This window comes from Nyctibius grandis, chromosome 5 (genome assembly GCF_013368605.1).
Source record: "Nyctibius grandis isolate bNycGra1 chromosome 5, bNycGra1.pri, whole genome shotgun sequence".
NCBI lineage: Eukaryota > Metazoa > Chordata > Aves > Nyctibiiformes > Nyctibiidae > Nyctibius > Nyctibius grandis.
The window spans coordinates 18,319,902-18,342,523 of record NC_090662.1 but is presented as its reverse complement, the minus strand read 5'-3'; the positions used below and the strand labels follow the sequence as shown (position 1 = coordinate 18,342,523).

The 22,622-nt window shown below is 45.6% G+C and overlaps 1 protein-coding gene across 2 annotated transcripts; it reads left to right on the top strand.

Annotated features, from left to right (window-relative positions):
* The first annotated feature begins 23 nt into the window (after positions 1-23).
* On the top strand, positions 24-21,666 carry LOC137663843 (histone H2B 5-like). 2 transcript variants are annotated; one of them, XM_068401441.1, is made up of 2 exons: positions 24-213; positions 15,812-21,666. In XM_068401441.1, exon 2 carries the CDS (start codon positions 15,841-15,843, stop codon positions 16,219-16,221), a length of 381 nt encoding a protein of 126 aa, XP_068257542.1. In that variant the 5' UTR covers positions 24-213; positions 15,812-15,840; the 3' UTR covers positions 16,222-21,666. The 2 variants fall into 2 exon arrangements, with proteins under 2 accessions (XP_068257542.1, XP_068257541.1); XM_068401440.1 differs by having other exon boundaries at positions 26-108.
* Positions 21,667-22,622: the final 956 nt, after the last annotated feature.

The window sequence follows — 22,622 nt, the reverse complement described above, 5'->3', positions numbered from 1 at the left end:
GGCCTTCCGCAGGCTCTGCGCGGAGCAGCAACGAGCAGCCCACCAGCCCCGCCGCCGCCCGCGGCGTGCACCTGCCCTCGCCTGCGAAGGAGCCCAGACGCCTAGCAGGCAAGATCCTCCCTACCGTGCTGGCCGTTCATGGTGCAGCCGGTGCTGCCCTCTGCTCTGTGCATTGCACCCCGGCATAGCCTGCAGCGGGACCGCGCTGTCCGGGTACGCTGTTCGTCACACAGCCTGTACCGCGCTGCTGCGTACGGGTAGCGGTAGCGTGCGGTGGGGCCGGATCCTGAGCCCAGCAGGATCGGGGCTTCGTTGTGCTCCGGGCTTGACAATAACACAGACAGGGCGGCAGCTTTGACTGTGCTTTGCTGTCATCGTTGGGAGCCTGTCGCCGGAGCTAATTGCGCTCCGGTTAACCGGGGGCTGAGGACGAAGCAAGTGCCCGAGCCAGGCCAAGGCGGTGGCAGGGCCGGGGGCTGCGGTGGCAGGGCCGGGGGCTGCGGTCGGGGCCGGGGGCTGCGGTCGGGGCCGGGGGCTGCGGTACAGGCCGGGGTACCTGCAGTCCAGGCCGGGTACCTGCTCTGGGGCACCGGCTGCAGTGGGCCGGCAGTGCCGGTGGGCTCGGCTGGCCCTCTACAGCCCCACCACACAGGCTGAGGAAACCGTGCCTGCAGGGAAGGGGTCGGTCCTGTGTATGGACACCCCTGTGTCAACACTGTGTATGTTTGTTAGTTAGTAAACATACAGGGCTGTACACCCATTGCTCATGCACTGTTTGTTGTCTTTTGCACTGCTGATCTCTTTTTCATAGCTTAAGAAATGTAGGGAGTATATACCATAAGAAACCCTTTATTTCTCATTCCTCTCATGTCCCATCTTCTGGGTTTGGCGATGTGGGGACTACCGTGCAGTGTAAGCAATATTATACAATTTTGTCATAGATTTGTCTTCCTCGGCGCGTGCCTCTAGCGCAACAGAGATGAGCGGTGGTTTGCTGCGCAGCGTCCTCCTGAGAGCCCCCGGAGAGGGTGGCCCTGGCTCCGCTGCTGTTCTCTGGCAGATTTGGCCGTTTGCACGCTGGTGACTGACGGCACGTTCTGCGCTTGCCGGCGTCCTCGTATTTCACGTCATCTCGTGCCCTTTGCATGCTGGCTTTGTAGCTCTGTATGTTTTGCGATCAAGAATTTATGAATCAAAAGATGGGGGAGTGGAACCGTGTGGAGGCTGAGTCAGATCGTGAAAAAGGAAAGCCAAGCGAGAGTGTGCAATTGCATGTCACATTTACAAACACAGTTCCATTCATCTCCATGTGTTGCTCCTGTTACTACTAATAAAGCTCTGGTTTCTCAGACTGGTGCTACCCTGGGAGCACTGTTTGATCTTCCTGGGGTTTTTACTCTATAGCCTCCATAGTATTTTTGTTAGAATGTGTTCTTTTCCTGATTATGTTTTTATTACATTGAACACATGTTAACAACAGAAAGAATCTGGTAATGTGAATGTATCTCCCACACACTCCTCTTTTGTTCCTGTTATTTGATCTGCAAAGGAGTGACAGTTTATTTACCAGCAGCAATTTTTTCTCTCTATACTGGTAAGATTTTCTAATTATAAAAACAGAAAAAAAAAAGAGCCTTTTCCCTGAGCGTGCACCCCTGTTTGCATCCTCTTTCTTTCCTCATCCTGCTCATGATACCCAGCTCCATCAAGGTAATTTTGGAGCTGCAGGAAATCTTGCTTTGTCTACTGAAGTATTTCTACAGAAGCCTCTATACGCAAAGGGAGCCAGAGAGCAAGGTCTGCTGTAGGCATAATAGTGTCTGGGGTTTTCTTCCCTGGCAGGGAGGTACGACTGTGGAGTGTACAGTAATTAATTTAATCCAACATTGGGAGAGAAGGAGGAGGATTGCATTGGAAAAAATAGGGGTTTTTTTTAAAGTTTCAGATATAAGTGGCAATTTCAATGGCCTTCATGATTTCTATTTTAGACAAATGGTGCAGTGTAGTACAGTGGTGTCGTTTGTCTTCTCCTGGCCTCATCCTTTGTTCTCCTTGGGTTTAGCCTGTCACTTCCCAGGGCTTGACTGTCCCTCATTGGGGCAGCAGCACCTCTCACCTGTGACTTTCAGAACTGCTGTTCTGGCAGGTGATTTTTTTTCTCCAACTGCTTGTTTCACATCTCAGCTGTGCAAGGTCTTTCCTTCTTCTTATGACCTTCCGCATCTCTCTGTGTCTTATTTATGCTTCAGAATTTCTGTCTTGCCAAACATTGTGCTGGTTACTTTACCTTCCCCCTTCTCTCTGCTTTTTGTCCACTCACACCTTTTCTCTCATTTCTATCCCCTTTCATATATCCTCTCCTTCTTCCATCTTTTTATTTCTCTTCTGTTCTGTTTTTTATACCCTGTCTTTCCGTCTCCTTTTGGACATCTCACTTCAGTTCACTGCCTTAGTCTACCTTCCTCTTGACGTTTTCTTCTCCATGGTGCTCCTTTGGTCATTGTCCTCCTCCATCCTTTCTCCTGACTTACATTTACATATATATATATATATACATATCTCTCTACACCACTCCAGATCTTCCATTCTCCAGCTGAAACAAAGAAGTGACTCATGCTGATAGTCTGATCCTATTGCATCCCTTTCTCAGCACCTGAAATATGCTGCTGAAATCCTCAAACACATGTATCAGGTAGACTGAAGAATTAAGTACATGGGAAATGTTCCTAAATTCAGAAGCGGACTTGAGAAAGCAGCTTGCTCAGGCTGCACTGTGAACAGAGCAGTTATTGTGATCCCACTGATGGTACCAGAGGAGGATTGTAAGCCCCCTGAACTCAGGAACTAATGGCATTTTCTTCACATTTCTAAATTTCTGATTTGTGGTAATAAAAAAGTCTGTAATTTTAGATAAGGAACACTGCCATCTATTTGAATTATCCCTTGAATCCTGGACTGATCCAGAACAAGACCCCGCAAAATGCTTTTCCTTTTTGCCAATTGTTTTATTTTATACATTTGTTAAGCCACCTTTGTGCAGCTAGTGGGAGAGAAATGCTTTTGTCTTCCTCAGAGCTAAGCTCTGCCTCTCGAAAGGGCTCTGTGTGGGGCGAGGCTGGGATCTCATCTCAGCAGCTTCCCTTTTTTTCTGGAGCCAGAGGGAGAGGAGAGAGCTGTGACTGTAGGATCATATGCATTGGGTGGGAGATGGAAGAATAGATGCATAACCCAAAAATGCTACATTAGCCTCAGGGGGTGGGGGTGGAGTTGTTTAATAATATTTCCCCTTGACTATCACTGACTACAGACAGCATCATCGGGGATCAAGGGCAAATGTTAGATTTTGCTGTTTAAATAAAACTCTTAGTGTAAAAAAAATCTGATTTAATAATTAAACTATTTTTTTTGTCTTTCAAAAAGCATACTACTAGCTGGCTGAAATGAAAACAGCTCCATCCCACGGATTCCACCTCTGCTTTCTGGCAGCTTACCTGACTCACAAAGAGATTGGGGGATTTTATATGCCACCTACATCAACTCAACATTTTCCTTTGTGGTGAGAGTTAATCACCACCCTTGTCATATTATTTCACCGACCCTCTTGAAGATATGATCCATCGGGGGAATTGTTTATCTTTCAAACCAGCCTTAAAACTTCTTATAGAATAGGGTTTTTTTTTTCTGAATTTGGTGAAAATACACAGGCAGTCCATTGCAATAAGGTTTTCTGTGTTTTTTGTTAAAAACTGATGTTGACCCCAGGATCAGGGAATAGAGAGTTTCCATTTGCAGAGGACTCATCTCTGACATGAGATGTGCCACCTGCGGAGTTGAGATGCATCAGCTGAAGGTAGAGGACCATCCCCCAGGTAATCATTGCAGGAGGTGTGTGCTGAGGAAGCAACTGTGGGGCTGTAGCCACGATGATCAAGGATTTTAAAGGGCAAAGTTTTGCCAGCAGAGGCAATGTTTGTATTAGACCAACAGACAGAGTCAGGAAAAATGAACATGCTTTTGGGCACATAAAATCTCTCGTTACAACCTGTTTGTATAACCTACGTGACCCTGTCTCTTGTGAGGACAGAGATTGTATGTAGTAGACTGATATTTGTTAAGTAGAAAATACTACCCTAGAGAAGTCAGGAAGATAGGAATGAGAACAAAACACAAAGGTGGCGATATAATAAACACAGCGTGCACAGGAGGCAATGGAATAAGAGGTAGGAGGAAGTGAAGATGCACCTCCAGGAAGGTTATTGGGAGGTACAAAGAGGACATGAGTTACCCTGGAAGGTGAGAGGAAGCTTGAACAGAAAAGTGTGTGACATTTTTGCAGAAGTTCTTGAAATAAGGTACAAGGAGGGCACAGAGGAAGGAACAGCTGAGACCACTCTGGAGCTCAGCACTGAAAGAGAAATCTTGGTGTGAAGGAGGGCCAGGGAAAGCATTTGGTGAGAGTCTCGTCATTTCTCTGTCACAAGGACAGGCAGAATCAAGGAAAGAGAAGGAAAGGGGAAAACCAAAATAATTGAAGTGAACCGTTGATGAACGTAGATGAAGGAAAGGTAGGGAAGCTGCTGCCGTTTGACAGAAAGGGAGAAGTCCTCTTTGGGTTCTCTGTGGGACCTGAAAAATGACTGAGTAACAAGTGGGATGCTACAAGACAGGAGGCAGGAAGCATCCCATCAGGAATGAGCTGTCTGACCGTACCCGATATAAATATGGGTTATTTCCATTCTTGATGTATATAAGCCTTAAAATGCATTGCAGATACAGCAGCTCTGCCTTGAAGATGAGGATGCTGCAGCTGTCTTGCCCTTTCTGTCACACCTCCCTCTTCCTCCATGCCAGAATTAATCCCATATGCTCTCCTCTCCTGCACTGTGGGTCCTCAGGCCAGCTCCGATCATCCTTCTTATCGATTGCGCCTGCCTGAAAACTGGAGCACAACTCAAGATAAGAATTCAGGAGTCACCCGCAAAGATGTGCTTCTTGAAGCAGAGGCACTAATGAGCTCTGCAGAGGGTGCGTGCTGAGAGAGGCACTGGCAGGGAGGAAGAAGAGCAAAGGGTGAGCACTTCATCTGAGGACGAAACAGGTTGGAAGACAGTAGCAGTAGGGAAACTAAAGGTATGGAAGCCTCAGGAGGAAAGTGAGTGTAGGAGGATGGAGCCACGGATGGTTAAAAATAGCAGTATGGTACAGATAATGTGGCACTTTAAACTGGCATTTTAAACCTGATGCCTTTGAAAACCCTTCTGTGTTTTGAGAAGTGAGCCTTACATTTAATTGTTCTAATTGCTACTGACCAGCCAGGACCGCTCGCATTTTGGGGCAGTCATTTTGTCCAGCAACCCCTATTTTCTTCACTGCTGGTCTAGTGGTTGCAACTGAGGCTTCAGCAGAGAGCTCTTTGCACCCCTGCCTGATGTAAATATTGATGTATCCCTAATGATGCTTTGATTTCTCTGGAAGGGAGATGGCCTTTTTTAGCTTGTATCAGTATAGTGACTAGCACACTAAATCCATGTGATAATGACACTATCACAAATTAGAGCTAAATTAAAACACCATTCACAGGCAATTTGTACAATGTGGAATTTGGGCATGGGATAACCTGGCCTGAAAGCCATTTTTTTCAATGTTTCTGGAGAACTGCAAGCTTTTCAACCCTGTGGCTGCTCAAAGTAAAGTGTTAGTCTCTGTACAAATATCACATGTTGGACAGGACCAAGTGGCAGCAAACCTGCTGGGGCTTTGAACCTCCTGGCACTTGTAATGGGTGTGAGAGAAAGAAGGAAGGAACAATAAAGAAAAGAATAAAGGAAAGAGAAGTGCAAAGTGAAGGACCTCTGTGCATTTTGATAACAATTCTTCAGTAGCACAGCAACATAGAATGTAAATACAGTGGTTAATGTAGAGCAGTTACTTGCTATTGCCAGAGCCATATCCTAGAAATCTCTTTATTTAAAAAAAAAATCAGGTTTTGTCTTTAAACTATGTAGGGTATGGTTTTCTTTATCTTTTTCCCCTGCTCTGTTGCCCTCATCCTCCCACTTCCAAATAAGGATGTAAATGGGGTTCCTTCTTCTCATCTCCAGCGTGAATTTATCCGTCAACATTTTAAAACAGTTTATCGTCAGTTCTTCTGCCAGAGTTTACTTTTACCTTCAATAACTCTTGTGTCCTTAGCGCTCACCCCTGTCTATTTCTGGAGAGTAGCCAGCTCCCCTCTTCGTCGGAGCTTTGCCGTGCTGTCTCAGCCATGCTTTTCTCCTCTCCTTCCATCTGACAGGCTCTCCACTTTCCTGCTTCGTACAGAAGATGACCTCTAACGCTCAGAGGACTCTCTGCCTGTGGTAATGTGATCTGGTGGCTGCAGCAGAGAAAGGTGTCAGCAGTCCTGGATCGTATTCCCCGTCTGGTTATTGGATGATGTGAGATCTGGGGAAGGACATTTATATTTGTTTCCCCACAGGCTCCAGTAGTAGTCATGCATCTCCATTTTACAGTAAAATTGCTATTACTATGCCAAATTAATTATTAATACACACATTACAATATTTTCAGTATCCTGTAGCAATGAAATCTGACTCTGTGCCACTCGCTGCCCTTTAGCTTGTGGCATGGCATGCAGTCCTTTTGGATGTACCTGTGTGGTACCCACAGCTTCTGCATTTACCCTCCATGTTCCCAGGCACCCTTGCTTTACAGCCATGATAAAGCAGCTTTCACACATTCCTGACTTCTTCATTAATTGCATGCTTTCTGCTAGTTTTTTGAAATCGTTTTCAGGACTTGCTGAAATGTGAGTAATGTAACTAGGAAACAAATGAAGGAATTCCTTCATTTAGAAGGAATGTCGGTCATGATTGATTAGAGCTGCACACATCATGCCCTTGCTTGGCTCTTTCTCCCCATGTAGCGGGGCAGCTGGTGATACTGCCCAGGTCTGTTGAGCGTGTGTGCGTTAGACCCATATACATCACATGAAGGTTGTTAAAACGTTTTGCTGGGCTTATTTCACCCATACCATTGAGGACATGTGGTAATACTTGCATTGTGATGTACCCATCACGTCACTCTTAAAAGCCTTAATGACCTTGGTCTGATCTTCAGTCTAATTTGGGAACATAGCTTTCCACTTTGGCATGGCTTTATATCCATATGCATTATTCCTGGTCAACATGGTGAGCCAGAGTAAACATTGTGGGCTACGATCCCTGCTTTTGTTTCTTTTTGCTACACAAATTATCTGTAGCACTGGAAAAGGTCACAGAAACCTACTGAAAACCTGGGGATGGGGCACGTGGGAGGAAGAGGTACCACACGTGTCTGCGTTGGTTCCCACGTAACTCCTGCCTTAATTCAGAAGCAAGTCTCATCTTCTGGGGCTGCTGCTTCTCCCTCTCCCACCCACTCTCCCCTTATGGCCTGCAGGTGTTGGGCTGTAGCTTCTCTCATATTTTTGGGCATGGCTGAATTAGCACATTTTTAATGGATGCCTTTTTCAGCACCGATGAAAATAGTCTAGAATTTTGCTAATTCTCCGTTACTCCATAAAATCCATAAAAATAGTTTGCTTAAATGCCATAGCAGTTCTTTAGACTTACTATCATTACTAGTTTAGAGACCATGGCTCCATTGTAGGAGGAGATATAGCAGACCTAGATATAGCAGACTCAGTGAGTTTATGGTCTTCTGCTTTTCCAGAGAAATTGAAATGATGAGGTCAAAGATCAAGTGATTTTCATTTTTGATATGGCACAGAGCAATTTACTTTGAATCTGCACTTTTTGTTTTCAATAGCATAGGGCATCATGGAACAAGTAAAGTATTACAGACCCCAGTCACCTATTATTTTTGTTCTCACATCCGTCTTCAATAGCCTGTACTTTGCAAATCACCAAGAAGATAAGCAGAGCTTGTGATGATGCCTTGCTTGCTTCTCCTGGCCAGCAGGATTGCTCCAGGTCAATTGGAGATCATCTGCCTGTACGTGGTTAGCAGGCTCTGACCTCTCCCTGCCTTCAGAACAACTGTGCTGAGTTAGTCTAAGGACAGGAGCTAAATGCTGCACCAGGACACAGAGTTACTCCTGACAGGTTGACCCCCAGTTGGTCCAGTTGAGTTGAAGTGGGATATCCCTGGAGGTATTTAAAAGATGTGTAGATGTGGTCCTTAGGGACATGGTTTAGTGGTGGACTTGGCAGTGCCGCGTTAATGGTTGTACTCAATGATTTTAAAGGTCCTTTCCAACCAAAACAGTTCTATGTTTCTGTGAAGGGAACAGAAGCCTGTTGCTTGAGGAAAGGATTTGTGGCAGAAGCAGCAAATCCTGATGACTGTGACACTTGGAGAGGAAGCTTGTGCTGAAGTTTATGTTGTGTTAAGGTTTTAACTTATTGCTAAAACCCCAGGAAAGGAGTGAGCCTGGTTGTGTCCTCTGGTGGACTGTGTTACTACTAAGGGCTTTCCAAGGATGGCTGCGGTAATATAGGTTTCTCCTAAACCCTGGTGCACCATGGGAAAGCTGACTGGAGTGTAATTGTAGCAGATGCTGGTACTGGGTGTACTGTCGTAAACATTTAACGGGTATTGATCTATAGAAGACATCATTTCTCCTTTTTGCATTTATTAGATCCTGTTCGTCAAGCGTGTAGATCAGAGATATTCCAAAGCAGGTAGATAATGGATGCTCTTATAAAGAGCAGATAAAAGTCATGCTAAAGCTTTTTTAAGTACTCAGTTATTTATTCACAGTAACAAAAGCTTGATAAAATGTGGAGTCTGATTTTTGTAAAGTACTGAGCCTCCTGGATTCCAGTGGAAATCAATGTCAGCTGTTGGTGCTAAGCATCTCCAAACATTGTATTTGTGGTTTCAGACCCAGGTTAAACCCCCATTGACTTCAGGCACTCCTTTAATCAGAGTAAGGACAGCAGTATTTAGCCTCCTGACAGTCATTCTTCTTGCAGCACTGTGTCTCTCTGTTGCTTTGCTTGACTCATGGATAAGATTTTCCTTTCTTTAAAAATTCAATCTATCTTCTCTGCAGAGAACTGTGATCTAGGGTCCTGCTCCTTACTTTGTACATAAGCATCTCTGACTGATACCCCCACAACCCTGAGAAATACTTGCAGCTTGGGCAGAAGTAGCACAAGAAATTACAGCTGTTGCTGGTGATGAAAAATGTGTTTTCTAAAATCGTAAATGGAAATGCTAGAAAAGAAAAGGAGAGAAAAGAAAATGTTACTGGAGGGAATATCCTGCACTGAACTCCCAAGCAATGTGTTAACACAAGCAATGATAAGGATCAGCCAAAGAGCTAGGATGGCAGTGTATCTCAGTGCTCTGTTCTGCTTGTATTTCTGCCAAAGAAATCTAAAGATCCCTTTGAACATAGTGTATCTATCTTTGTAAGGGAGTGAGTTTCTAGCATTTCTTTCTATGTTAAGGAAGAGGAGGCATCTTCAGTTTTAACGTATTTTCATGGTCCAATACACAACGATGAGTCTCTTCACTAGAAGAATTGCATGTGTGTATCCAAGGTTAAAAGTTAGCCATTTAAATGATAACCTTACAGGAGCAATCAAATAAAATGCAGCAGAGCATGTGGGATTGGGGATGGGGCCTTATTATTGATACTGAATTACCTGGAAGGAGACCTGGGATCCCAAAACTGATCTCTGCGTCCCTCCACCATTGGAAGAAATCTGGCATTTCAGACTAGTTTACCTTATTCTAGGAAATTCTCCTCCTCATTACTTCAAAGCAAATATTACCTCATCATCACATGCTAGACTACATACCAAGAGAAAAAGTCTTTCCAGTCCAAAATATGACTATCAGTTTTTGCACATGAGGCAGCATCACTGATGTCTCACGGTGACTCATCACGCTTCTGAGCTGATTTACTACCTAAGGCAGAGCTTGCCACCAAATAACCATAAAATATCTGCTTGCTCTCAGCTATTACTATTTAATGGCACCTGTTGGATGAGCATATTCTTGTTTAATAACTTCCAGGTAGATGGCTGTACATTAAGAAAGGGAGGGGATTTGCAGTTTGCAGAAATAACGCTGTTCCAACAGCAGTCCTTTGCTGACCTCTGCTAATTTGTAAACTGTATGTACCAGATCTGCTGTCTGTGCTCTTAGAAGCATTTCAGAGCAGATGAAGCCATTAGAAAGCCTTTTCCTTTCGGTGGAAACATTCCCTAATTTGTTGCCCTTCTTTGTGTTTCAGAGAGAGCAAAACAAAAATGAGCAGCAAATTTCACTTTATGTTTCTTGATGTGTAGGACTAAAGCCAAGTTTTCTTTATTTTATACAGCAAGAGAAACTAAGGAAAGGGGCAATAATTGGACAGAACTAAAACAGGACATTTCTGTTTAAAGGGTAGAATAAACAGCAAGTGCCTGGTGGCTCTCATTTACCCTAGCAAAGATTAAAATAGATCATCAGAAGATTTGCAAATATCAGAATATGAGATGTCCAAAAGATGAGAGCTTGAGTTTTTCCTACAAATGTTTAATTTTTCACCAAAACCTCCTGAGAACAAAGTGCTGGTTCTAGAAATGTACCTTCTATGGTTGATTAGGAAATTACAGCAAGGGAGCAGCCCGGTTGGCATGAGGATTTACAGTGGATGCCACAGAGCTCATCACAGCAAGACAGCTTTTAATAGGAAAAAGAAGGAAAAAAATCTCAGTGCTGTTTCCACCCCTGCATGAGGAGAGGTCCAAAAGCCCAGCTAATAGTCCACCCGTGGTCACCCACGCATACCACTGGCACTGGCTTGGCACTGGTCCTACAGACTCAGCAGCAAGGCCAAAAATGAACAAAAATGCTGCGGGAGCTTCCCTGCCTGTCACTCTCTCTCCATCAATGTATCATGCCTGGGGAAAAGAGATACAGCATCAGGCTTCACATGGGATTTCTCAGCAGGGCTCCTCTCCCATCTCAGATCTGAGGGACTGCGGTGATTTGTATCTTTGAATATGTTTTCAGTTCATTTTCCTTTTAATGATGCTGAAGAAAGGGGTGTCATCACAAAGGAAGATGTATCTGTCGCTCCGCACTGCTCTAGTTTCTAGCAGCAGGCAGGCTGCTGCTTGGAGCTGGCTAGAAAAAATATTGTGGTTGGTTTTGTTGTTGTTTTTCTGAGGAAGGAGAAAAATGCCAGCACTGATAACTGATTGACTCAGAGCATACAAAGCTGTAAAGAAAAAAAATGTGCCCAAAGTTTTTCCTCAAAAAAACTGAAACCTTCCAAATGTCACCATGATGCTTCAGAGTGCCTCCTCTTGCATGGCCATACCCTGTATCCCAGGGACTGCAGTGACGTGGACCTGGAGATGAGCACCATCTCCCCTCCTTAGGGGTCCTTGTGTGAGTCTCTGGCTGCAGTATCCCATGGGAAATGTCCATCAGGGAGCACAACTCATAAAGCATCTTCTAGGTGAGAGGTACCCAGCTTCAGTCTCCAAGAGTCACAGAATGGCTGAGGCTGGAAGTGCCTCTGGAGAACATCTAGTCCAGCCCATGCTCAGAGCAGGGTCAGGTGTTGAGGGTTGCTCAGAGCCACATCCACTTGGAGTTTGAGTATCTCCAAGCATGGAGACCCCGCAACCTCTCTGAGCAACTTGTGCCAATGCTTGGTCACCCTCACAGTAGAGAAGTCAGTCGTGATGGCAACACTTGCAAACACAATAACCTCTTCAGGTTTTCTCTTTTTTTTTTTTTAAAGGAAAAAGAAAGTAGTACAGCTATTTTCATAAAAAGAAACCATTTTCTTAAAGGTCGCCTAGTTTTTCCTCAACAAACCCTCCGCATGGACGCTTTGGGAATAATCCCACTACTTCTGTCTTCATACCAGAGCAGCACCTGCCTGTGGATTGTGTTGCACAGTTGACAGAATGGTTGGTGATACTGTTGACCATTATTAACAGTATTTATTTAGCGCCTGGCAAACACAATCAGGCTCTTTGTACCAGGCACTGCCCAAACAAACTGGAAGGAAGATAACCTGTTCCCAAAGAAAGTGTTATTTACCTGTTAAACAGTAGGCTGCAAAGAAATGGGTGGAGAGAAGCAAGGACACCGAAGCTTTTGTGCTAATCTGTGAACTTTAGCATCGTGGCTTCCCTCATTGTGGCCATTCATGGGAGAAGAGCAAGATCCTGGCCGCACTACCCGAGGGCGTTAGCTGGTCAAATGGACAGAAATGTTCTGTAGGTGTGACCTTCTCTGGAGACACATGAAATCACTCTGGTGCCTGTTGGGCGCTGTATTCATTTTCTAAAAGCTGCAGTAGAAGTGCACTTAACAATTAATACATACTTTAGAAGGACACCCTTTCTAAAAAACCTAAGAAACAGTAATTTTCATTTTTCAGTTGTGGTGTTTTTCAGTCAGGAAATTAGCTCAAGAGAAAGAGAAGCAAGTGCACAGTTATTTCTTCTCTTGGAAAAATGCCTTTCCGTTGAAAAGACATATTTTTGAGTCTTCAAACAAGAGCAGTAGGGGACTTCTTTTCCCAATATTGCTTCCCAAGTAGAGGAAGAAAGGAAGAAAAATCATGGTTTCACCAGGGGAAGAAAATGTGGTGTTTAAGGGGGCAGGTGTCAGAGTTTGGAAGGGTGTCCAGGACTTTTGGGGCAGTCCAGCACTTGCCCTTCCAAACGCCTCCACTGAGAAGAACACTCAGGAAAATTAAGAAAGGGGATGACATGGCAGAGTCAAGCACATAGCACAGGAAAATCGTGTCTTTGGCAATTTTAAAGAAAAACTAAGAAATTCATTTAGGAGTGCATGCCTGCGTACCCCATCCTCAAAGCAAAGCGTGAAGCTCTGGAGGCTCGTTCCAGCTGCATGTTTCTGCCATTTCTGCAACACTGTTTATTCATATGCTCACACTGAGCATTTTGCCATGCCAAGTCTTAGAGTCCACTTTGGTCAGAACCATCCCATGTGTCTCTGGGCGTGGTCTTTGTCTGTGGTTTTCCACCTAGCTCATCTCACTTGGCCATGAAGCTTTGCCAGGGGGTGAGTTCAGCTGAAGAACTACTCTCGCCACCTGCCCATCTCCTTCATCTTTCTATGAAACTGCTTTTCCTTTAACTTCAAAGAGTCAGCAAAATATGTTAGTTTATGATTGCCAGGTGATGTAACCACATACGTTACAACTACAGGTTTCCTGAAACTAGGAAAAGATATTAATGTTCATAAATGAAAGCCAACTAGAAGAAATCATCAACAGCTTTCAATACATTTGTTTGGGTTTTTTTCTTTTCTTTTTCTTCCTGTCTTCCATACGTGATGTTAGGTTGCTAGTTGTTCCAGAAATTCGAGAGGGATTTATATGTATTTACCCAGTTTTGGTGTTTTTTTGGAATATTTGTGTGCTTTAGTATGAGCAGTTTGAGGTTCTGGTACAGCGAGGAGTCGGTGGTGTGCTTGCACCCTGTACATGAAGCTTTCCTGTACGCTGACTTTTTCCACCTAGTTAGACAATATCCCATTTTGGAGTGACAAAATACTTCTTTTTGCAAGATGAAGCAAAGGAAACTTGGGTGGGTCTTGTCCTTTGCACAAAGGCAATACTCCCATTAATGGCAAGGAAGAAACTGCTTTGCTTGAGCAACAACTCAGTGCTAAGGACACTGGTGCCAACATTCACTTCTAGCCGGGCAGGCGTTTTGGAGGGCTGTGGTGGAGATGTTGCCTCCCCACTCCCTGGCATCCTGAGCAGTGCCAGCCTGCCCTCGCAGCTGGGCGTGCACCCACTTGAAACGCTCAGCATTGCCCGTTGCCCAACACCTGCCAGACCATGCGGCTACCAGAGCCCCGTGTCGGTGCCTCGTCGGGTAAAGCAGCCAGCAGTGGCCCTGATGCATCTCACGTACTGAGGATTTGGAGCCACGGAGGTTTTTTGCGTGGTTTGGAAGCAGGAGCTGGTATCCACCTAAGACATGGGCATGTAAATCCATCCTCAGCATTAAAGATGTCTGTTCCCACAGGGAGCAACTGGGAACTTCTTATAGACTTTGTTGCAACACAGCTGCTACGTCTGGCTTTGATTGCCAATGGGGGCAACAGTGGAGAAACCAGGCCAGGATGGAGGGTGGCATCTCATTCCTTCCCAAGGAGGAGAGGCAGGGCTGAGCATGCAGCCATTGCTTTCACACAGGCACCGTTTGGGTCCCTCTCTGATGCTCTGTGTGTGCAAACCATATGTTACATCCCAGCTTTCTCTCTCCTGTTTACTTCTATCTGTTTTCCCATGTGCCATCAGCCCTGAAGCTCTTCTTTCTCTTCTAGTCTCTCTTGGCCAGCAGACTAATTCCTAGGTCATCTTCTCTTCAAAAGAGGCACAGAGCAGTAGAAGCCCAAGCCCTGGGATGATGCTGGAAGCTGATCCTGCAGCAAAGCCTGGAGAAGCCATGCCTTTCAAGGGAGCACTCAAAGTGTCCTCTGAAACACAAAACCGTTTACCAGCTTATAATACAGTTATTCCCTTGACCCACATAGTAAAGCACATGTAAATTTGTAGTGTAGGGGAGGCACCCAGTTTTATGACGGCTTTACATACTGTCTTTTTGCTACTACACTTCTGGATGACAGCAGTCAGCTGCAGGTCAGGGCTCTGCAGGTTGCAGCCTAATGAAGAGAAACTCGGAGAGAGGATCAGGCGTCTTTGGTGTCGGTCTCTTCTCCAGGTAACAAGTGATAGGACAAGAGGAAATGGCCTCAAGTTGTGCCAGGGGAGGTTTAGATTGGATATCAGGAAAAATTTCTTCACTGGAAGGGTTGTCAAACATTGGAACAGGCTGCCCAGGGAAGTGGTTGAGTCAGCATCCCTGGAGGTATTTAAAAGATGAGTAGATGTGGTGCTTAGGGACATGGTTTAGTGGTGGAGTTGGCAGTGCTAGGTTAATGGTTGGACTCGATGATTTTAAAGGTCCTTTCCAACCAAAACAATTCTGTGATTTTATGTAAACTGGCCAGCGGAGGCTTGCTCTCCAGAAAGCAGAAAGCACCAAATAGCAGGAAACAATTTCAGTCCATGTTGCTTCTCTCCATCAACATGTAGCCCAAAACCACTGATTTTTTCCTTCTGTCCACATTCCTGTTTCTCTGCCAGGTGATTCCTGTCTCCTCCTCTGAGCTTTTCTATACCCTCTGGTATTTTTGCTAGCTAACATGAATACTGAGAGATTCCTGTAGCTCAGCTAGCTAGCTTAAAACTGTATGATTTTTATATTCCACTGGAATACATGGTATAAAACAATAGCCACAGAAATGTAAGCATCCTCAAAATAAACTCTTACCCACATGCAAAGAAAAAATGGCCTATTGGAGATTGTAATAACCATATAAAATCATTTTGACCAGTCTCGTATAGAGGTGGCTTCAGTGATATCTTGCAACAGTCTCCAGCCCATTCCAGCAAGATTTAATTTAACCCATGCTGCAGTTAGTGTTTTCTTTGGAACTGCAATGTTCTTCTCAGAAATATGTTCACCCTCCAGCCCATATTTACTAAGTAGATGCCAACTAGGCCTGGGTTCAGTGATTTTACAAGGCTGGTGTTACAGGGATTTAAACAGAAAACAACAAAAAACTATACCCAAACCACAGCAGTTCTCACTGGCAGTTCAAAAATGCTTGCATGGGGTCATGGGGTGTTTGTCTCAGATTCAGAGATGTCGCTTGTCTCCAACTCAGTCTCTCTCATCTTTAAATAAAACTATACTGTAAAAGAACAAAAAAGAATTTTGTTTTTTTTGGTGTTCTTTCCAAGCAGCTCCAAGACCCAGAGAAAGAGCTCTCAGGATGCCAGAGCCAGCGAAGTCCACCTCTGCCCCCAAAAAGGGCTCCAAGAAAGCCGTGACGAAGACCCAGAAGAAGGGCGATAAGAAGCGGCACAAGAGTAGGAAAGAGAGCTACTCCATCTACGTCTACAAGGTGCTGAAGCAGGTCCACCCCGACACCGGCATCTCCTCCAAGGCCATGGGCATCATGAACTCCTTCGTCAATGACATCTTTGAGCGCATCGCTGGAGAAGCCTCCCGCCTGGCCCATTACAACAAGCGCTCCACCATCACGTCCCGGGAGATTCAGACGGCCGTGCGCCTGCTGCTCCCAGGAGAGCTGGCCAAGCACGCCGTCTCGGAGGGCACCAAGGCCGTCACCAAGTACACGAGCTCCAAGTAGCCGGACATGCCCTCTTCAATGGGACCATTGAGCACTGGACCCTCCGCACAAGCACAGGTAGGCAGCCACAGTCTGGATAAACATCACAGCTATTATCCACAGCAATCTACAGCCTTGGGATGGGCATGAGAAGCTGCCTGGTGGAAGACGAGACGGTGATCTGGATGTCGGCTGATTTTCATAGTCTGTCTGGGACGTGCAACGGGTTCGGCGAGGCTGTCGGAGGAGGCCCCTGCTTTCACATCTCATCCGAAGGACTGACCAGCTGTAGTATATCCAAACTCTCCTCTGTGCTTGGCAAACGTGCATGTTTGGCACTGGTGGGGGAGACTGGCACGGCAACACAGAGGCGCCATCTCTGAAGTCTTCCTGTTTGGCTTCTTTCTCACAGTCATCCGAGACGGGCACCAAGGAGTCAGCGCTGGTATCCTCTCCCTCGTAGCCCAGATCCAACCTGGTGTACAGCAGCACAGCCCACCCCGTGCCAGCAGAAGTGGCATCAACAGCTACCGGGCACAGGCTGTAGAATAAAATCCATATTGATTCAGCAGCTATCTGTGCTTGACAGCCTGTTTTAAAGAGCAAGCCTGGCAGGCAGGCAGATGCCTGGGATGACACCAAGCGCTGTTCCTCCTCATCGCTCCCGATGGATGAGCCATCGAGCAGGCTGAGGGCGCCGGCGCTGGAGCTGCCTGCTGCCTCCCACCTTGTGCCAAGGCGGACGGACGGACAAGGGGGGGATGTTGGAGCTGGGTCGCTGCCTTCTCTGGCTGCTGCTTTGCCTGCTTTAGGACTTGCTTTGGTGTGTAAGACGTTGCTAATTCTGCTGCTTTTCAGAGGCTTCTCCTGCCTCAATGCTGCGTGGGTGCTCCCTTCCACCATAAACATGGATGAGACGGGGTGGTGCCCATGGGGGTCCCCTCTCCTGTGAGCACTGGGGTGGTGCAGGACAAACAGCATAGAGGTGTCAGGAGGGGACTGAGGATTTGGGAAGGCATCTGGAGTGGGAGCAGAGGTGGTTAATGCGGCCTGGGGGAGAGGCAGGCTCCCCGCAGAGATCACTGTGGGCAGCTCACCTGGCTCTCCCTTCCCTGTTTCATTCACCGGTTAGAAAGCAAAAGCAAAAACTGGGGCTGGGTGGATCTATAGGGACACTTGCCTCATCCCAGTGATATCTTAAAGATTACATAATTTTAAACTACTTCAGATACTCCCCATGTCTTCTCAAAGACCACAATAAGGTGAGCAATAATAAAATCTTGATAAAAGCCATAGAGATTAGTGGAGGAAGGTCTTGGTTGCACATTTATCTTGCCCAAACTGCTGGATAGCAGAAGAGCGTGTGTAGAACTGGTGTGAAGTTGAAACTTCCTACTCGAAACACAAAATGAGGAGACATTTTTTAAAAAATATCAAAATCTGTGGTAGGCAGTAGTGCTCAGATAGATAAAAAATATCCATGTCTAAAATAACAACCGCTTTTTGTGACTTAATCTGTAAATGAAAAAGGCAGCAAAGATACAGGATCCAGAACTAAGTGCAGGTTCTCCCCAAACTCCAAGACCTTGCTTTTAATTGGAAGGTAAATTCATACCCCAAAATAGCAACCTTGCAGTACGTCTCTCACTTTCCCCTGCGTTTATCTCTATCCTGTTTCTTTGCACGTTGAGAGTGATGGGGACCCTTGACAAATTTATGTTGGTTTTGGAGCTGTAGGACTCAGCAGCTCCAGAAGGTTCAGTTATTTCTTATTTTTGTAGCAGTGTTGCAGTCATTTTCCAATTAGTCTGAGGAAAGGACTGTGTAGACCTGCTCAACCAAGAGCACCTCAGAAACCCAAGAGTAGCGTGGGGTCTCGTGTGGTATCTGTGCAAGAGTGAAAGTCAAGTTGCTTATGGGCTGCTTCCATCCCCCTGCTTTGGGTTGGAACATCCCACACCCAAAAAGGGCCTTTCCTCCCCCATACTTTGCTCAATGATAGCACACAGCCATGTTTCATACTCTAATGCCAGAAAATCCCTAGACATATCTTTCAGGAAGAGCAAAAGCCGGCTCCCCAGGTGTCATCACCCACAACGCGCAGCTCCCAGGAGCAGTACCTGTACTCGGTAGCGTTCGTAACCTGGACCACTTGGCCAGGACACTTTGGAGGTGACAGCTTAGCACTTCCTTTTGTTTTCCAATCAAATAGTCAAAATCAGATATCAAAGATGAAAAAATGTACCTGCAGTGGGCCTAGCGCCACCATCCTTGGCCCCTGTCCCACCAGAAATCAGACAGCGAATGATGCAGAAGGGGAATATAGGGAGTGAAGGGCTGGCTGACAGTGCTGGAGCTTTCTCCTCCCGTCCCTATGAGCTGCAGGTCAGAATTCATCCCTTTGGGGAGTCTTTCTGAAGGTAGGAATTCAGAGTGGAATAGATCTGCTCCAGTCCAAGCCATGTGTGGGACCCAGGACACACATCTCCCAGGATTACCCAGCACAGCCTCTTTCGTGCAGTGCAGAGTTTTGCTCCAGTCTCTGCAGGCTGCAAGACATCAGGAAAATAAGAGGAAGTGTTGTGCCTCCAGGGTCTCCTGGGCAGCTCGGGGGTCCAGGGACAAGACTGGGTGCTCGGACAAGAGCTGCCAGCCCCATATACATACTCACAGTACTGGTCTGATTATCTTCAGCCACTGTTGCCACTCTTCATTTTTGGAGATTGTTTCAGAGAGAGAAGAAATGGTAATTTAAGGCTATAAAAATACTTGAAGGCTTAAAGAGAATTTTTATATTGTCTAAAGCTGAGTGACTGAGGCTGGTCACGTCCGTCCATTTATAGTTTAGACTGTCATTTCACACATCGTTTGCTCTTCACTCTCCATTTGCATCGTGTTTTTACTTGCCCCTGACAATGTGGAGCACAGGACTGAGGAACTGATCCGGGCTAAAATGAAGCTTTTTTTTTCTCTTTTCTTGCAAGCTTTGTTTTAACCCAGTTCTGGTGGTTGCTCTGGTCTGTTACTGTTGTACAGATGCTTGTGCCAACCAAGGGCTGATCCAGGAGAGGCAAGGCTGGCATAAGCTGAGACTGCTGCAGAAAACAGTCAGGAAATTAATAGCCTTAGTGTCAAGGAAAAATGAAGAAAGGAAATCTGTGTCTCCTGCAGTGGTCCAGTTAGCAGCAAGTTAGTACCCTTGCATTGTGCCACAAGCAGTTTCTCCAACAGTCCTGATGCTGGAAATCAGACACGTCCCATTTCTGCAGATCCCAGAGGACTCAAGTGTTGCATAAGGGAAAGGGAGTGGATTGGGAAAGGGCCTCTGCTCCCCTGCAGCCTCCCAGCTGTAGTGGCTGGAGGCTCCTTGTCCAGCAGGCAAACAGCACGCGAGGCCGCCTGCCCTTCCCACAGCTGCCTGCTGCTGTACAAGAGCGTGCTCACAGCAGTGTAACCGGAATTACTTTGACTGTGATGAGCTTGGACGGAGGCTTAATAGTAGAGGCAATAGAAGATGGTCTAAAAGTTGAAGTGTTGATTGTCCACTCAGTAATCTGAGGTGTGACATATTCCACAGTTCGCTGGTAAGGGGATTTGCTGCAGAGGAGGAGTTCTGCACTTCGGGAACTATGCTTTTAAAAAATATGTATTTCCAGCTCTGGAATTGATAAAACGTTTTAAAAATTAAGATAATATACGAAACCCCACTGTCCCTACCTGTTTGCTACTGCAATCCCAGAAGCATCTCTGGGCCATTCCTGTGTTTTGCCAATTAAAAAATCGACTGCAGATTGAAAGTTGGAAAAGGAAGCTGAAAAAGAGTAATACAGCCTTGGTATTAACCTCATATTAACCCCATGGACATGACTGCACTGAGTTATTTGTTTTCATGTACAATTTAAGAGATAAAATTAGCTGCTATAGATCTACTCCTGATTTTCCACCCTGCTTCTCTAGAAGGGCTTAAAGTCCATCTGCCCTTTGCGGCAGAGCTCAACCTACAGAAGAACTGAGTGGCCACATGCACAGAGGTTTGCTCCTGCTCAGGACAGGAAGGTCTTTAGTCAAGCATCGGGAAAACAAGAGTAAAAACAAGTGTGGAGGACGAGTGTCTGTCCTGGACACCACTACGTGTCCTAGGAAAAGATGCCTGAGCTGAGACAGCTGAAGAACCCTGCCCAGAGGAGCTGCGTGGCTGCGTGCCCTGCTGCTCTGGTGACAGGCAGCCATGTGGAGGTAGCCCCAAGTCCTGGCCACCCCTGGAGTCAAGCTTGGCATGGCCTCTGCACAGCCCTGAGCATTTGTCCCATCATAACATTTCCTGACAGTTTACATCCAGACCAAATTGTTTACAGGGAAAGGAAGAATGTGAACTAAATCATAAAAATCACTTGCTGCCAGAATTCTGAGAGTTCGCTGGAACCAGCACCCGGGGAACAATCTCTCATGCTTACTCTCCATGCATGGTATCTTGTGGGCTTATATACACAGTTTTTCTGACAGTAAGTGTTACATCAAGTATGATCTATGTTATATTACTGCTGTTTTATGACCTCTCTTACTGCTAATTACCTGTTTTCTGTTAAATGTATAAATAAAATGTAAATGCCAACCTGTTGAAAATCACATGAGACCCAGCTGTCAGGATGTCTTTGCTTCTGCCATATCACCGGGGCCCCCCAAGCCCTACATTTCTTTTTCTCCATCATATTTCCTCCAGACCTGAAATGAGAGCAGCCACCCTTCCAGCAGAGATGGACCCTGGCTGGTCCTGGCAGAGGGTCAGTCAAAAAAACAGAGCAGCACCTCACTGAGGGAATGTCACAGGCTGCCACCATGAGTGCCCATGGGGTGTCACTCACCCCAAACATCAGCGCAACATGAGCATGTGTGTGTTTTCCAGCCCTTCCAGTGAGCTTGCCCTGGGCAAAGCCGAGCCTGCAATCTGTCCTTGCCACACTCCTGCTTGGGGTGCGCTCTGCCTGGCACCTGTCCTTTAGCCCCCGAAGGGCAACAATTTTGACTTGCACAGACTGAGCACTGTGAGATTCTGTGGTTGGAGAAGTGCTTTATACACATTCAGAGTTACTGTTTATCTGAATTAATGCTACCACTAGAAACATCTTTTCCTTGGACTAAACTTTCATAGGCAACAAATGTGGAATAAGATGTAACATCTGAAAACCACAGGAAGGAAAAGATCTTCCTTTTAAAGAATGATTGGTAAATACACTCAAGTGAAACACTTACCTGCTGGGCATCAACGTCTTAATGCACTCACTGGAGTGGAAAGTGCATGTGCCGTGCTAGATGCTGTGTGGTGGAGAAACAAGCTGAGAGTTCAGATACAGAATGTAACAGAAATCGGAGCTAAAAAGATATAGAGTCTTTTTAAAGATAGACACATAAGTTTACCATAATTGCGCAAAAGCAGTATTGGGAAAAAAATAAAAACCTTATAACTAACTGATCTGAAGTATTTGTTTCCAAAGAAATAAATTATGCTCCTTCTGATGCTGATTTCCATGTTGATACCCCTTTGCAGAGCAGCACCCACAATGCACTTTCATAACAGAGCTGACACCTGGGCCTCGGGAAGGGCCAAACCAGGTTAGAAAAGGTACAGCATAGCCTATGGTCATGCTCCTTCAGGGTATTGGGAGATAACTAATTCTTTTTTAGTTATTCGGTTACGGTTTAGTTATTATCGATGGGTTATTCAAAGACCATTAGCTGGACTCGGGTGCCACATGGCTAAGGCTGTTGGTGGAACCAGATACAGAACTCAGGAGCATCAAAAGAAGCTATGAGAGAACGAGGTTTAAAATAAGTAAAAAGGAGCAGCGCTTCATGCAGCAAGCAGTCCAGCCCTTTGCCAACAGATGTTGGAGATGTTACAGTTTGGTTCAAGAACAAACTAATGGAAGAGAAATCTATTGAGAGCTGCTAAACACATATAAACTATGTTGAAAATTATTAGAGGCTGGCAGAATAGAAGGAGGACATTACTATATGTGTCTGCCCTATTCCTACAGTCTTCCTTGCCTCTTCTCTCATGGCCACTGCTGGAAACAAGATTTTGAGCTGGATCCACCAAAGGACTGATCCAGGTTGTCTGCATAAATTAATGTCTGCCTTGTACTACCCATGAACTGCGGAGGGTTTCAAGCAGTTTTCTTAGGCCTCTGAGGCTTAGAAGAAAGCATAAAAGCAAGCTTTTTATCTTCCTTTCCTACATGGCTTCTGCACTTACCATGATGGTTATGTGGATTGTGTTAGCCTGGCTTACATGAAAGATATAAGAGATGTTTTCTTTCAAGAATAGTTACAGTTAATAAACACAGATGGTGTGAGAAAGGGAGAGGAATGGAGATTCTGCTTTCTCATATAAAGGAAAGCTGTTCTCAAAAACATTTCTCATT